General features: G+C 43.5%; 1 protein-coding gene across 1 annotated transcript in view; it reads right to left on the reverse strand.

Annotated features, from left to right (window-relative positions):
• The window catches only part of snx33 (sorting nexin 33), a 29,441-nt gene extending 12,944 nt beyond the window's left edge, over positions 1-16,497 (reverse strand). Inside the window, exon 1 of the mRNA XM_039773655.1 lies at positions 13,847-16,497. Within this exon, the coding sequence (XP_039629589.1) occupies positions 13,847-15,263 (1,417 nt within the window). The 5' untranslated portion in view covers positions 15,264-16,497. The remainder of the gene's footprint in view (positions 1-13,846) is intronic.
• Positions 16,498-16,820: the final 323 nt, after the last annotated feature.

The following is a 16,820-nucleotide window of genomic DNA, read 5'->3' on the forward strand; positions in this document are numbered from 1 at the left end:
TTATGTTCCAATTATATCTGAAAAGGGTCAATGAATAAATTCACTAAGTGCAAGTGTTAAGATACTCATGTAGTCTAGGATGCCCATGTGTCATTATGTCTAAAAAATCCCCCAATTGGTTGTGTTACTGCTGAGAAATACCCCACTGCCAACAGGACAATTGAAGTCCAAGCTAACAAGGTTAAGAGACCTCCTTCTGCAGCTTACTAGCGTTGCTTACAGGGCCACTCTAACCATGTAGCATACCTGCAGCTCAGAGTGGACATTTCTGGATGAACAACTGACACATTACTGCTAGTTACTGTGTGTAGGATGTGGAGAAGCTTTTGTTTGTCATTGGCACTACTAGTGGCAAGATGCCAGTGATCACTGCTGCCAATTCAACTAAAATCACAGGCCACAGCATATACCACAGTATTATAATACATTTTATTTATATAGCACCTTTCCTCAAGGTGCTTATGAGATGAGGTTATTATCATTATTGGAACTGTGCTTTGTTTATGCTGTTCCCTCAAGTATTTCTTTTATCGTTTTACGTCAGTTGTATGTGGTCTGCAGATGCGGATGTGTATGTAAAGAATTTTGGACAGCAGGGAGGGTGAGGCATCCCCATTGAAAGCAAGCAGATGCACATGTAATTGTTAACTGTCGTTAAGTGTGGGGTTCCCTTTCCAAATCCATAGGTGCAACTGTATATTACAACAAAGTAACTTGTGGGGGTCTGGTTAAGTTAAAACTTATGCCTGGCTTGAAAGGCTTGTCGTAGATTTGAGGACACCACTTCCGCCTCTACTTCTCTCTTACTTCTAGCTAAGCAGCACCTACAATCACAGCCACGGCGTCACCCATCCTCACTTGAGCTTTACAGCCAGCTTGCTAACCAACAAGCTTTGTGTCTTCTTTGAGCTTCACCAAACTTTCTCCTTCCTTTCCACACATCAGTGTACGTGCCAGATGTGATCGTGTTTCTTTTCTCCTTCCCCTTCTTCAATTGTCCATCCATCCTATTACTGCACTGCGGCGAGACAAGGAGTGAAATGGCCAATGTCAATTAGACTCGGACATCTTCAAACGACTTGTGAAATCATAATTCACATTCTGCTTATCTTCCTATTGCAAACCTACTATTCCTAAATTTACTGCCAGGAAGAGCTTATAAACGGGACTCTAAAACGTCAAATCTGCTGAAGTTTTTACAAATAAATAAGCGAATATATAAAAGTATTGTTTTCATAACACAGTATGATGGATGGAACCATTTGCTTTATCTTTTTAACGCTACGCAGCACTCTGTCACCATCCACTGAGAACAGTAGTATGTACCGTAAAGATCTATTTACTTTTAATAATAATAATACAAATTTATTCATTCGTAGGCACCGTTCTAAACACGCAAGGACACTGAATAGATAAAACACACATTATAAACAAAACTAAAACACAAAATTTTAAATCAGACAGAGCAATTGTAATCAAAGAGAAAAAAGAGTCTTAAACAAATGAGTTTTAAGTTTAGATTTGAAAAGTGAGAATGAATCAATGTGTCTAAACTCAGAGCTGGGGAGCAGAGCAGGTAAGACGGACGAAGAGGACAGTCAAGTGGATGGAGGAAGAGAATCTAAGGGTACGAGAGGGAATGGCAACATGGAGGAGGTCGGACAGATAAGGAGGGGCGAGGTTGTGCAGAGCCTTAAATGTTTACAGAAGAATTTTGAATTCAACGCTGAACTTAACGGAACCCAGTGAAGCTGCTGCAAGACGGGAGTGATATGGTGAATAGAGGGGGGTTCGAGATGCGGGCAGCCGAATTGTGAATTTTCTCAGATTTCTAGCTATCAACTTTTTGTCTACATATTTTGATAAGACATTAAGTACATTGGGATCGTCATGTCTTCCATTCGGTGTCTAGTTCTTGGATAGGTGCTGCACCTTCAGACCATCTTGTTTTCATTTTATCACCAAAGATGGCACCAGAAAGTATCACCAAACAAAAGGACACAATTGTGACAAAGAAAACAAGAACATTGAGTCCATCATCGTTATTTGGTTATAAATTTTCCCAGATTTTCAAGATACGTTTTAAATGCTGTCAATGTTTCTGTGTCCACTACACAACTGTGTAGATTCCCATAATTCTTTATGTGCAGAAGTGTCTCCTGGCTCTTCTTTCAATTTGTTTCCCCTTAACTTTGACCTGTTGAATTCATTACTGGATTCACTCTTTAACCAAATGAAGCTAAGTTGGCACCATGCTTCAGTGAGCGCACATCTTTGTCATTACACACTGACACTGTCATTTCGGTAATGTACTACTGCAGCCCTCTAAAGAGACGCACAGAGAATGTGCACACTCGACACAGTGGCCTGTGACGATGTGGGTTCAGGCTCCACACTCCCTTTGATATTGGAAGCACATGAACCCAACACCGTCGATAATGTTGCCGAGTGAGCTAGTCAATGGAGGCAAATTAAGCATCTGAGCAAGGGGAAGGTAAAAAGTGCAAAAGTGTTTTTATTTAAAATCAGTCAACAAAACAAAAACAGTGTTCCAATAAATAGTGCAGATCTTCAATAAAATAAATAATCCATTAAAAGAACATGTGGGGGTTAAAACTCAATAGAAAAACAATCCTTAAAATCGGAGGTTAAATCTTCTCTTGGAAGCAGTCTTAAAACACTAACAAAATCCGGTGCCTATTTTCTGTATGCGTCTCACCTGCTTATCCCGTACGGGCTTAGCAGCAGGCACCGCTTGCTTCCACGCTCCCTGTAACCTCCGTCCTCTCCTTTCCTTTCTCTCCAATCGATTCTCTCCCTCTCTCTCCCCAACCGACTTGCGCTTCTTTTAAAAACGTGAGGGGCCATCACAGCTGCAGCATTAGCCACGGGAGCAATCACGAATGTGGGCAGTTCCTCACCTGTGCACACGGTGAGAAACGCCCACATCGACGACTGCCCCACGGCTCGCTACAATAACGCCTCACGGCCGCCTCGGGTGCGGTGATTATTTATTTAAAATCAATGGCCTTTTCTCCACGAGCTGTGGACCCATAACACCACATTCCACCCCCCATAAAACTCCAGTTGCATGGGAAGGCTCCACACCACTGCCAACCCAATGCAACTGGAGCTCAGGTCCACAGCTCGGCCACTCTACACTGCACTAAAACCAATAAAAGCACTAAACCGAAACCCCACTAAAACAAACCAACCCAAGCCCCCTTCATAAAAACCAGGACATTAAAAGAATAACAACTTTAAAAGACAAATAAAAACCAGCAATAAATAAATGTACTTAAAAAGCTCAGTCCTTAAAAATGTCCTCCTCTGGCTTGGGTACGTGGGTTCTTTCAAAGTCAGTTACCAATCCCACTTGCTGCTCTGTCTCCTCTTCTGGCCTCCACTGCTAGCTCATCCCACCGCTGCCACCAAATGCGACGGTGTTGGGTTCAAGGGTTCCCAAACATCAAAGGGAGTGTGGAGCCAGAACCCACATCGTCACATGGCCATATTGGGATTTGAACCCTGTCTGATGGAACAGTGAGGCAGCAGCACTCACCACTGCATCACCACGTCTCATTTACATAACTGCCATTAGGAAACAGATGGGTTAAACTAAACTAAATAAATGGACAAGAAATGTGACAATCATAGGAGTCACTTTCCACATTTTCCACAAAATACCTGGGCTAAGCATAGGAAGTTAATCAGCGATGGACCAACATCTTTTCCAAGGCTAACTCCTTACCTTGTGTCCAATGCTGCCAGGAAATGTTCCAGCACCCCATAACCCTAAATTTTGTGTTACTATGGAGATATATATTTCAAAAAGACTGAAAAATATATCCATCCTCTTCCGCTTATCCGAGATCAGGTCGCTGGGGCAGCAGCTTGAGCAGAGATGCTCAACTTCCCTCTCCTTGGCCACTTCTAGCTCTTCTGGGGGAATCCCGAGGCATTCCCAGGCCAGCCAGGAGACATAGTCCCTCCAGCGTGTCCTGGGTCTTCCTCGGGGCCTCCTCTCGGGTAGACGTCCCCGAAACATCTCACCAGGGAGGCGTCCAGGAGGCATCCTGAGCAGATGCCTGACACACCTCATCTGACTCCTCTCGATGCGGAGGAGCAGCGGCTCTACTCTGAGCCCCTCCCGGATGACTGAGCTTCTCACGTTCTTTCGGTCACTATAGCTCATGACCATAGGTGAGGGTAGGAACATAGATCAACTGGTAAATTGAGAGTCTCGCCTTACGGCTCAGCTCCTTTTTCACTACGACAGACCGATGCAGAGTCCGCATCACTGCAGACGCCGCACCAATCCGCTTGTCGTTCTCACGCTTCATTCTTCCCTTACTCGTGAACAAGACCCTAAGATACTTGAACTCCTCCACTTGGGGCTGGATCTCTCTCCCAGCCCCGAGAGGGCACTCCACCCTTTTCCAGGTAAGGACCATGGTCTTGGATTTGGAGGTGCCGATTCTCATCCTAGCCGCTTCAAACTGAGCTGCGAACCTATCCAGAGAGAGCTGAAGATCACAGCCTGATGAAGCAAACAGGACAACATCATCTGCAAAAAGCAGTGACCCAATCCTGAGTCCACCAAACCGGACCCCTTCAACACCCTGGCTGTGCCTAGAAATTCTGTCCATAAATGTTATGAACAGAATCTGTGACAAAGGGCAGCCCAGGGCAGGGCTGAAAAATATATTCACATCACAACTGATAAAACTTTAAAATTGAATAATGATTAACATTTGGAGATGGCTTAATTAAGGACAGTCAGCTGCAGCACTGATAATCGTGTAACTTTGTCCTCATATCTTTATCTTCTGGTCATTTTTCTTTCTTCTTCCTTCAAATTCATAAACGTTAGGGTCTCTGAAATACAAAGATGCCGTAGATGTCTGTTCTTGGAAGACAGCAGGCCTATCATTGTTTGTGAAAATCCAATACAAATGGCACTCAAGCAAGTTAAAGATTTATATACAAACTCTCTACATCTACAGGAAGGTTGAGATTCAACTTCAGTGGCAGCTGCCCATTTGGGCTATGGGCTGGGTTTGACCTCCAGGGCAGAGAAGGAAGAGTCAAGTGCCCAGTTTCACGCTTCTTCCTCTCTTCACATTTGCATTTGCTCAATCAAGCACACAAACGCAAATACAGCCTGCCTCACCCCTCTTCTCTCACTCCTATGTAAATAACAGAACAATATGCCTCTTAGTTGCACTTCTCCAAGTGTGTCACACCTAGCGCTGGGTACATACCATCCCTGTACAACCCACCTTTAACATAGTTTGTCTAACGCAGAGTGCACTCAGTGTTAGGGCAGATGTGTGGATATTCATCTTAAGTATCAAGCCTCATCTGGAGAAGTAGTCACATGGCTTAGCACAAACTTGTCCACATCATTACCACCAAAATATTCTCAAAGCCTCCCCATCCCCTCATTTTCTCAACCAGCCAATCCAAGGCAAGGTTGCAGGGCAGCTCGACAGGCTGCCACCCATTCACACTTACAGACCATGTCTTAAAGCTATTTTACCCAATCCAGGGTCACAGAGATTGTCCCCAAAGCACTGGCCACAAGTCAGAGAGGCAACCCTAAAAAGGGTGCCAGTTTATTGCAGTCTATCATTCCATACTTGAGCCAAACATGCATCGAATAACCCCTGAGATGATCACCACTGCAGGTTCATTTATTTGGCATAGTTAACCTGTTTTCATGTGTTATTTATAACGCAGTAGGCGGCCATGCAGACACCCTCATTGGCGCTCACACTGGGGCCAATTCAGAGTCAGCAATTCACTTCACCTTCACATGTGTGTGCATGTGGGAGGAAAACGACAATACCCTTAGGAAAAAACTCACACAGACGATGGAAGAACATATTAACTCCACAGGGACAATGACTGGAAAGTTTTGAAGCGGCAAAACTACTCACCGTGCTACCATGCTGCTCATGTTCCTTAAAAGAAATATTTCATTGAAAGAAAGAATTTCAGGTTTCTCATTGTGACTTTTGTTTCTCCTGCCCTCAAACATTTGCCTGATCTGGTTGATCCCCCTTGTCTGTTTAATGCTGGATTTCTGGATACCAATTACAAACCTCTGCCAGTCAGTTCACTCATCTGGAAACACTAGTTATTTCTTGGATCACCATATCTGCTGATCACATACAGCAGCTTGTGAAGATAAAAAAGAGCCTTCACACAGAGCATGGCATTCCAAATGAATGAGGGACCAACCAAGTCCCAGTATCTGACATTTCAAGCCAAAGAAAGCTGTATAATGGGCACACTATTACTAGTAAATGTAATTCTTTGCTCAGAATCCCACTGAAATTGTTACTGCTAAGAGAGTTTGCAGGCGAGAAGCTCATTCCGTCCATCTAGCTCCATCGGTTTCTTTGTTAAAAGCTAATCTGTCTCCATGTCTTACCTGATCCTGTTTTACATTACGGCAGACAGGGTGTTCAACTAATAACTGGACAACGTTCTCAAAACTGCAATTATGTTAGGCGTCCCAGATAACATTTATACCAAGCTGACATCAGACGTGTGATTGCTACAAACAGAAGATATGGCTCAAGTTCTAGGAAAAAAAGTATAAAGTTCTCATGGGAAGTCAATTTGTTTACCTCCGGTATACGCATCTTCCTGTTTTTAGGAACTTCCCATTAATTTTTTCAAGAGAAAGGTCATAGATGATTATGCACAGGCAAGAATCCACTCAAAAAAAAAAACACAACCTAAGTTGAAGGGCACGGAATAATCTATGAGAACTCAAAGGCTTCACCCGGCCAGCCATACTGGAAGAGGACATTAACTCCTTGAAAGCTGAATACTTTTTCCAAAAAACGCCTGTTGCTGCGTGCTATGGGTGCTGTCAGCAGCGGCTGCACAGGGGTGGCTCGACAGCCAGCATGGCAGCCCAGCTGTCTGGTTTTCTTCACACAGCAGCGGCAGTCACAGTGCAATGCAATCTGGTTTGCACCTCATGTTATTGTAAGTGGCGGCCCTCCCAGACGGACATGGCTGCAGGCGCTTTAGTGACACAAATGTGATCAGCACCATGATCAGCTGGGGACCGGTCAGCTAATGCTGGTACCTCACTTTCATTTTCGATTGCCATCTCCGGATCACTTGCATCAAAATCGGAACTGGACAAGTCAGCGATAATACACAAAACGTACACATTCGCTTTGGTCTCTCGCCAGATGTCAATGCCATTTTAGAGGTTATTTGCTCTACGCTACTCATGCACACGCAGGGAATCGAGGTCAAATTAATGAAGTTGATGTACCTTCTAGCAAAGTTAGTCTAACTAAAACATAACAGTGAGTTTTGTCGCCATTTACCGCAGATTACTGTCCACTACCCCGGAATTTTGACAAAAATCGACATCCGCTCTGAAAGAGTTTTAAGCTAAGTAAATCTATTTAAAACAAATTCAAGGAATACAACATTAAATTAACACCACAAGATTGAGTAATTCAACAAAACTTGGGTGTTTCAGAGTGTTTGCAGTTTAAATGAAAATGTGCCAACCAGGCATAGTTTCTAAGTACTGTTGTAAAAATAAAAACAATCTTAAAGCCACCAAATTGAAACAAATGGAAAAGACAAAAAGCTGCCCTGCCATTTTGTGTTCTCTCCTTGTGCATGCAAAAGCTTAAAAGGTTTACTATGAAGAACACAGCCTAGCATTTCATTTGGCTCGGATATGTGCCATGACTTCTGCTCATCGTCACAGTGGCAAATGCGTGAGGGAGCTGGCGCTATCAAGTCACTTGAAAGCAACCTTTCCAAAGCAGTTGTGAACTGTAAGCATTACATGAGGAGCCAACAATTAGGAAATGTGACAGGAATGTCGTGAAACGGCTCCTAATCAGTAAGCTGAAAAGAAGTGTCAAGTCACTCTTTGTGATTGTTTCTACATGTGCACAACGGCAGAGAACAATATGCAGTGAAACTGGAGACTGCCATGTCACACACGAGCATCTATTGGTGAGCTCATGTCTCCATGGCAACCAGGCTGATCCCATAGACACACACAGCATAATAGAAGCAGCAGAACTGGAAAGGCTGGTTACTCAATGGAGCGAGGCCCGCCCAGCACATTCCTTGGTAAAAGGCAGCGGGCCAAAGGGAACAGATCACTTGAAGCTGCTTCCTCCTTGCCCATACTGCTGCTCTTTTGACAGTCAGCCTTAGGGCACACGGCTGCAGTACGCTTCCATATTCCACAGAGTCGACTTCACTCACTCCTGTGTTACTGTAGCAATGTGAGAAGGCAGAAAAGACACACACACACACACACAGGCAAATCTGTTGCAAATTTCAAACACAAATGTCAAGTGAAAAGTAACAACAGAAAGTTGCCAAGTGAAATGAATGATACTTGCGGCTAGCTGTTTTTCTCCTCCCTCCCATGGATGAGCTCAAAGCAAAGCTCGCCACAACAGCAGAAAACACAAGAATGAACTCCCAGCACAGTGGTTACCAGGACTTGGGGGCACCCACAGCAAGGTGGTAGGTGCAGTTCCCAGCATCATGTGACTGGAGGAAAGTCCCATCACCTGTATCTGCTCTACTTCTAAAACAACAGACCTGCTTACCTACAGAAGGGCCTATTTAAGATCAACTCTGGTCCTCTGTGAAGTTTCTTTAGCTCGGAGTGACCACCGTCGGCCTTGAAAGGCCACAGTGGCTGCAGGTTTGTGTTTCAACACAATTTCTTAATGAGAAGTCAAGAATTGCCAATGCAACATTTTTATACTTCATTCTAGTGGTCTCACTTGTTAAGTTTTCCCATTCTTAATTGCTCGTTTTAGTCTTAAACAGATAAAACTGTTTTTAATTACTCATTATTAGCAATAAGGTGGAAATAATAAAAGGAACAAACAGCTCTCTATCTAACAGGTTTCAATTTACACCTTTGTGTATTTATCATGAACTATCTGATATGATTCAATACTAAGAAGGAAGCAAATGTGAAGGACTGAGAATTACTATTTTTCTTAAAGCCAACATGACACCTTTTATTGGCTAACTAAAAGGATTACAATATGCAAGCTTTCGAGGCAACTCGGGCCCCTTCTTCAGGCAAGATGTAAAGCTACAAATCATTTGGATGAAATCCTTCAAAAGCAAAAGAAATCATATTACGATACAAGAATGACCTAGCGTGGCAGAATAAAAACACTAACAATCCATGAAATAAAGTAAGATCCGTTATTAGCAAGGACTGGTTTCTGGAATGGAGGGTGTAATGGCCCTCCAGAACCGTCGATGCCCACCCCTGCTTTAGATCATTTCAGAATGACTTCCTCTTAAAAAGGCCACTTGACACCGTACAATGAAGTGAGTGATCAGATGGCCCAGGTTTTTAACTGCATATTTCTCTGCTACGATGAATCACTTAAAATGGCAGAATGTCAGAGGTTTTTACCACACAGCAGAAGGCACACCCAAGTGGCAGCTCTGGCAAGTATAAAGTGCAAGCCTGTCAATATACTATTGCCACGCATAAATGTTTTGATTTTGAAATGATAAAAGCAAAAAGTTTGTTCTTTTAAAATACCTTCATTTTTAAGATATTCTGAGAGCACAGCAGAATATACAGCAATCAGATAGACAGTAAATGCAGCAGAGAACTTTGTAAAGCTAAAGAAATGCATTTTCAGCACCAAATTCATCAGTTTCCTAATGCTGAAGCTTTACTACATACACTTAAAACGAATACTGGTGAGGGGGAAAGAATCAAACAGGTAGTATTAAACTTAGCCCACAAAGTGCTCTTACTACTAAAGCTAACAAAATTGCAAATATTTTGATTATTATTAGCTCATCAATGTTAACTTTTAATGTTCAGTTTCTTTCAATGCAGCGTCTCACTCTTCTTTTTTTTTTAATTTACTCAAAATGAATTATTGGGTGTAGTCCCAAGAAAACATGCAGACAGTTTAATTCCTTTGTTCCCATCATCTTGTTAAACTTTTCTATTCGACTGGCAATTTTTCCCTCTTGTTGGACAACTGCTCATAGTGTTCTCACTTTTTAAGCAGATGATCCAGCCCCATTTTCAAATGATAGACCTCTCTGTAGTCTCTCAATGGTCTCCACGTCAATGGAAAGAAATCTTGCTAATCAATTAACTGAACATCTTGAGAGCAAGACGTTACTTAGTGCATTTCAATAGGATTTTCAGTCAGGCAGAGCTACTATGTCTGCTTTATTTATTTATTGAACAAATCTACTCCTCTCTTAATATTGGTTATATAACTACAGCTTTACTTATTGATATTCATTAAGCTTTTTTGATACCGTGCTCCATCAAATTCTCCTTGATAAATGAAGCTCCCTTCGGTTCTCCTTTTCTCTTAAAGATGCTTTCTTCAAATCTGCCATAGAGGAATCTGGAGATCAAGTTACAACTTCACATTGGGGTACCACAAGGATGTACGCTTCATCCTTTGTATAAAAATTATCCTCCATCAGTTTATAAATACTCATCTTTTATTAGAGCATTAGAGCAATCTAGATGAGAACAGGCCATTCGGTCCAACAACGCTCGCCAGTCCTATCCAATTGTTGTTTAAAAAAAAAAAAAAGAAAAACACACATCAAATGATGGTCCGTAAAGTCCTACCACACTACTTGGTCACTTGTTTATGGTTCTGAGTGTCAAGAAAACTTCCTAATGTTTGTGTGAAATTCACCCTTAACAAGTCTCCGACTGTGTCCCCGTGTTCTTGAGGAGTCTCCAGCAGACCCCCGGGACCCTGTAGTTAGGATATAGCGGGTTGGATAATAGATGGATCATTTTAAAGTAACCGTCTTAATCCACTGTACTAATTCCCTTCATAATTTTAAACACTTCAATCTCACTTTAGTCTCCTCTTACATGCTGATGATACCGTCAAGTTTTGCTCGGATTGAATTGTTTGTTATTAACTCAAACCTTCTTTCCAGTCTTGCTGTACTGCATGCTTGGTTACAGTTGAATCATTTATCTATCAATTTAAAGAAAACTGGAAGAACATATTTGGATTGGTCAGTGAAATCTATCAATGGCACTGTTGTGTAACCTTTGCAATTCAAGCTTTAACAATTAAATATAGTAAAAATAATTCAAAAATGTATTAAGAAACTGAATCAGAACCTCTCTCTTTATAATAACATCAGCCCACATCTCTTGCTGTCTCCACTACTTACCTCCAGGAAATTATACTTTCCAGCGTTTCTTAAAAACTCTCAATTTGGTCTCTTACCACCAAAAAAATGATTTAAATTGATTTAACGGCTTTATAACAGGCGTCATGTTAAACTCACCGTTGTACTGCATTATCTAAAGCTAAGTCCTGGACTCTTTCTAACTACTTAAGTAATTTGGTAATCAGATTTGAATTTTCAGCTTCAGTATAATTACATTTCTCCTCTACTTTGTAATTTAGATCCATGACATAATACCACAAGATAGGAACGTGTTACAAGGGCTATCATACGTGAAGTTAATCCTATAAGAAGGTTTAAAATGATTATGGGCAAAGATCTTTTTAGTATTTACAAACTAGAATTTCCCGTGATATTAAGAGTTAATATCTTTTTTACTCATTTTAAAAATACATAGCAGTTTCTGCTTCAATGGTAAGAGTTGTAACCATTTCTTTGTTATTGATTTCTTTTCAAAATGTTTACATTTTAAATCATTTATGTTCCTCATAAATTGTCTTTTGCCTTCGAGTTGTGTCTCTTACTGCTGTGTTTGGTATGCTGCTGAAGTACATGGTGGTCCAGTTTCCTCCCACAGTCCAAAGACAAGCAGGTTAGGTGCACTGGCGATCCTAAATTGTCCCTAGTGTGTGCTTGGTTTGTGCCCTGCGATGGGTTGGCGCCCTTGCCCAGGATTTGTTCCTACCTTGCGCCCTATGCTGGCCTGTGTTAGACTATAGCGGGTTGGATAATGACTGATTGTCTGAAGTACATGGATACTCCTATGCAGTATTACTTGTCTTGGTCTTCTTCTTGTTGTTTCAGCTGCTCCCATTTAGTGGTCATCACAGCAGACCATCCATCTCCATCAATCCCCGTCTTTTACATCATTTTCTGCCACACAACTGCCTCCATGTCCTCTCACGCCACATCCACAAACCTCCTCTCTAGCCTTTCTCTTTTCCCCTTGCCTGGTGGGTCCATCCTCAACATTCTTTTCCCCTCATCTCTCCTCTGCATGCACAAAATGATCTCACCAAACTGTCGTACGTGTGTAGAACTGAGTCAGGCCAGTAGAACTGTAATGTTTTTTGGAATGGTACTTTTAACTTAAGACAGCTCTCTTAAAATTGCTTTATCCAATTCAAGGTTGAGGTGTGGCCGAGCCTACCTTGGCAGCGCTGGGTGTGTTCCAGGAAGCAGACCGGCTCAGGGTGCGGCGCTCGTTCAAAAAGCGGACACCACTTCTTTTTAAGATTAGGCACCTACTCTAATTTTTTAAGACCCTGGTGTAACTTGCCTTACCCCCACAAACCTCAAGTTCAGGGTTTGCAGTAGTGGCAGGCCAGTCTAAAACAAACAACAAGAAGGAGATGGCGTCCGTTTTCTGAACAAGACCCCAGGGTGCTAATCCATTGATGGGATATATCCACACAAGTCCGACTCCAAGGCACTAAAAGCACATTGTGGTATGAGTGAGGAAACCCGACAGCGACATGGGGAGAGCAAGCAACATCCACACGGACAACGACAGACACAGCAGTCACACCCAAGAATGCTGCTACGCTGTGTGTCATCATCACACCCAACAAGGTGCCATTTCATTTACAAACATCATTCAGAGGCGATACCCTGCAACAACCCTGGCATTTTAAGAATCTGCCCTGACCAAATAACAAGTCACCCACCACTGCTGCAACACAATGATGATAAGTGGAAATCCACTTTACAGAAATAGAATAACTAACCAACGTGGCACATTCTACATGTAGAAGTGTAGTGAAAATTAAAATATAAATGGAGTGTGTCACTGGAATTTGAAGGGCAAGTGCATGCCAAGGCATAAGATCTTTGCCAACGGCTTGTGATGGGGCTTGATGTAAAGATGCTCCACAAACTCAGACTCTCTGCAGTTTACACTGCTGTAGTGACTTTAACAGAGCACTCCATCACCAAGCCAGTGGCAACAATGACAGTTATCTGCAGACGAACTTCTACTTTCATAATTTTGGTGGGTTTAATTTATTATATGTACCCGAGCGGCAGTTTGGTGAAAACTGGGAGACCAGTGAAAGTCACTATACTGAATCAAGTATTGCTTATTAATTGAAGAATCAAAGCTCAACTAAGAATTGGGTTTGCTCGATTCCACCTCACAAAAAAAAAGCTGAACTTCCACTTTCACTTCGCAGTGCGACATGAAAACAAAAAGAGAAACATCTGTAAAAATGAAGAGGCCAACAAATGTTTGTGTACATGATTGCAACAAGAAAAGTCCCCACTGACAGGCTAGTTAAAAATTTGGCAACTCTTGGACCACCCCCTGCACTTCTTTTTTAAATTTTACCTAGAAACTGAAACTGCCGACTTCCTGGCACCTTTCCACAAATGCAGCCCTGGCAAGTGGCTTGTTGATTTAAACAACTTGACGGTAATGGGCCCCGTATCAGCAGCACAGAAGAAAATGTCCCGGCGGAGTATCTGTCAGCATCATATTCCTATGAGGCTTCCTCTTGGATTTAAACTTTAAAACACTGCATATGACAAAGCATAACCCCAAAAGTAACACCACCAACCTCCACCCTCTACTAAAATTTTTTTAAAAAAGACTAGGAAATGAAAAGAACGCTACCTTTCTGAAGATGGATGATGTCTGGGAAGTTGGACAGTAAACCCTGGTACAAAGACAGCTGGTCCAACATGTGGTACAAATCATTCTTGGGCTGCTCTGCAAACAATTCTCCAATAGCCTCGTACGTTTGGCCTGTGGCCGAGATGGCTTTGTTGAGGGCATCAGAGCAGTTGGGTGGGTCCAAACCAAAAGCCTGGCTCACTGACTGGAAGGCATTTCCGAGCTTACGGAATTCCTTGCGGAAGCCACCCATGTGCTTGCGGACAAGCTCCGTAGCCACGTTGGTGAGCTGCAGAACGCTGTCGTCCATCTTCTTCGCAAACACCTTGAACGAGTCAACACGCTCCTCCACATCTTGCAAGTCCTGATGCTCAGTCGGAATCTGGACAGTAAGCAGAAAACTTGCGCCTACCATCTCATCTTTTTCAGCTCGACGCTTCCCCAGCTTCCACTGCTTGTCATCGGCGCATTGTAGAAAGTGCTCAAAGCCTTCATACTGTGAGAGGACCGGGTGGCTGGTCATGTGGTTCATCCAGAGGATGAGCCTCCGCTTACGCTTTTCAATAAAATCTTCTTCAAAGCGACCCGTCGCCTGTTTCTCAGGTAGGTGAGGAACAGAGATGACTGTGAACTTGTGAAGTAGTCGGTTATAAAGCCAGTCAAAGTGCTTATAGCGTCTGTAAACTGGCCTTGCTGTGTGGCTCGGGGTGACGCGGTAGGAAATGTAGGTCTTAATACCTTTAAACTTGGTCTGTTTGGTGGGCTCCTCAATGGAGCACATGAACGGCTGAGGATTGGCCTTCCATTGTGGACCTTGCCCGCCCATGTCAATTGTGTACGATTCTACATTTTTAGAAATGACTGGCACATCGCCCAAAACGAAGGCCTCTACGCCTGATCGAACAAAGTTCGAGAAGCGGTTCAGATTCTTACCCACCATACTACCCCTCTTTGAACTCGATATACTGTCCTGATGCTCCAGGGTGGGTTTAACCCTGTACTGCACACTGGAATTGGCAAAATGCGGCTTGGAATATCCATTGGCTCCATCCTCTGGTCTAGACTGTTCCTCCACTACCGTGGAACTATCATCCCAGTCATCCCAGTCGTCGTCATCCTCGTCTTCATATCCTCGTTGATGATAGAAAGGTGGCGAGCTTGCAGCGCTAAAGAAGGATGCATCACTGCTGCTAGATGGGCTGGCGGAGTACTCTGCAAAGCCACAATTAGACTGCGGTCTAATGATTTCCACATAAGAAGCAGGAAACAAGCCCTTCTCGCCTCGACTGTTCTGACCCTGGAGCCATCCATCTAGGGAGTTCTCATCAAATATGACCAGCTCCTCGTTTTCATAAATACTGATCTCCTCTTTGTTTTCACTCTGGAAGCTGTAAAGTGCCTTGGCTTTTAAAGACATGATTATGCTAAAAAGGTTACGTATTCCTGTGGCTTCAGATAAAGTTAACAAAACTTTCAGCAAGCCTCCTGCTGAGCAAGAAGTGATATGCTTGTGGCCCTCCTCATAAATAAATAACAGCAGAGAGGAATTGGACGGGCGGCTTTGGAGAAGTTACTTTTCTCTCAAAAAAAAAAAACCAACAAAATATGTAAAGGCCACCCGTCTAGGAAGAACTGAAAGGAATCAAACAGTCAGCACTTTAACTTTTGGAATGATCACAAGCAAGTCATGGAATTCAACTGTCCTTCTACATTTCGGAATGCTCAAGCCCGCAGAAAGTAGGCATTGCTCCAAGTGAACAAAAAATAAAAAACAACAATAAATGTCAGTGTGTTTAAACCCTTGGGATCAGCAGGGTATCACACGATTCTATCCGTTTGTTATTGGGACGTGTTGAAATTGAGGCTCCACTCATCTACTAAAGTAACACGACACGGACGTCCCGTTACCGTGCGATTTCACAAAAATAAAGGCGGATTCGTGTCAAAGACAGGTCAGGCGATCGCTCTCCGCTTGCGTTTCATGTTGCACTGGCGGCTCGTTACCCGACGCGAGCCACAGAGTCGGCGGCAGGAGAGGGGGGGGGAAACAGGGGTGACAGCGTCACGTCAGCAGCGACTTTGCCTCCAGCCAGGCCTCCCGATAATACGAGGCGCAGTCGGCGGCATGTTCACGAGAGCACCGCTGACACCCGGGTGCGTGCCTTCATCCTGGCGCCTTGCCGGTTCCCTTCTTTTTTTTCCCGAAGCTCCAATACAAGTGAAACAACAACAATCCCCGACCCCAAAACAAAAGTCAGCAGACAGAAGTGCTGGCGTCCGACTCGGAGACGAGTAGTTCGTATTCCCTAGTGCATTGTGGGTGACACACGATTCCTTTGTAAAGGCGCTTCCTTAAACAACAAAAAAGAGCCTGCCTGCCTGCTTGCCTTCCTTCCTTCCTTCCTCTCTCTCCTATTTTTCTTCCAGTGGGAAAGGTCCGTCGTGAATGAGCCTCCAAGCCGTTCTCATTCCGGCCTCATCGTCACGATTAGGCGACTTGTCGGTTCGAGGACAGTGCAATACTTTCCATGACGTGTACACACGGACAATGAAAAAGAAAAGAAAAAGTTTTCTCCTTCGGGATCGAAAGCCAGCGAAGGGACCAAGCGAGTCTCCTGCCCCCCAGTGGCCTTCACTGTGTATTGAATTTCAAATCGCGGTTTGACAGACCGGAGCTGCGATGTTCTCGCCTCATCACCTTGGTCACGTGGGCCCATCGGGGCTTCTCCTTCCCATTTTTCCATTTCCGGACTCCAGTCTGTCCAATCGTGGGCAATGGGGAAACAGACGCTTTCTCAGGTAGATCGGGGGCAATGGCAGGAACAAATGCTAGACGGGATGCTAGTCCTTGGCACTTATCCACTGTCACTTCTAATTTTATTTACGCCCAAGGAAAATATTTGCATATTCCGCACAGGCTGAGATTTGAGCATAGCATCCCGGGGCTGTGTGAAGTCAGTGCTAACCACGGCGG

Source organism: Polypterus senegalus, chromosome 12 (assembly GCF_016835505.1).
Source record: "Polypterus senegalus isolate Bchr_013 chromosome 12, ASM1683550v1, whole genome shotgun sequence".
Taxonomy (NCBI): domain Eukaryota; kingdom Metazoa; phylum Chordata; class Cladistia; order Polypteriformes; family Polypteridae; genus Polypterus; species Polypterus senegalus.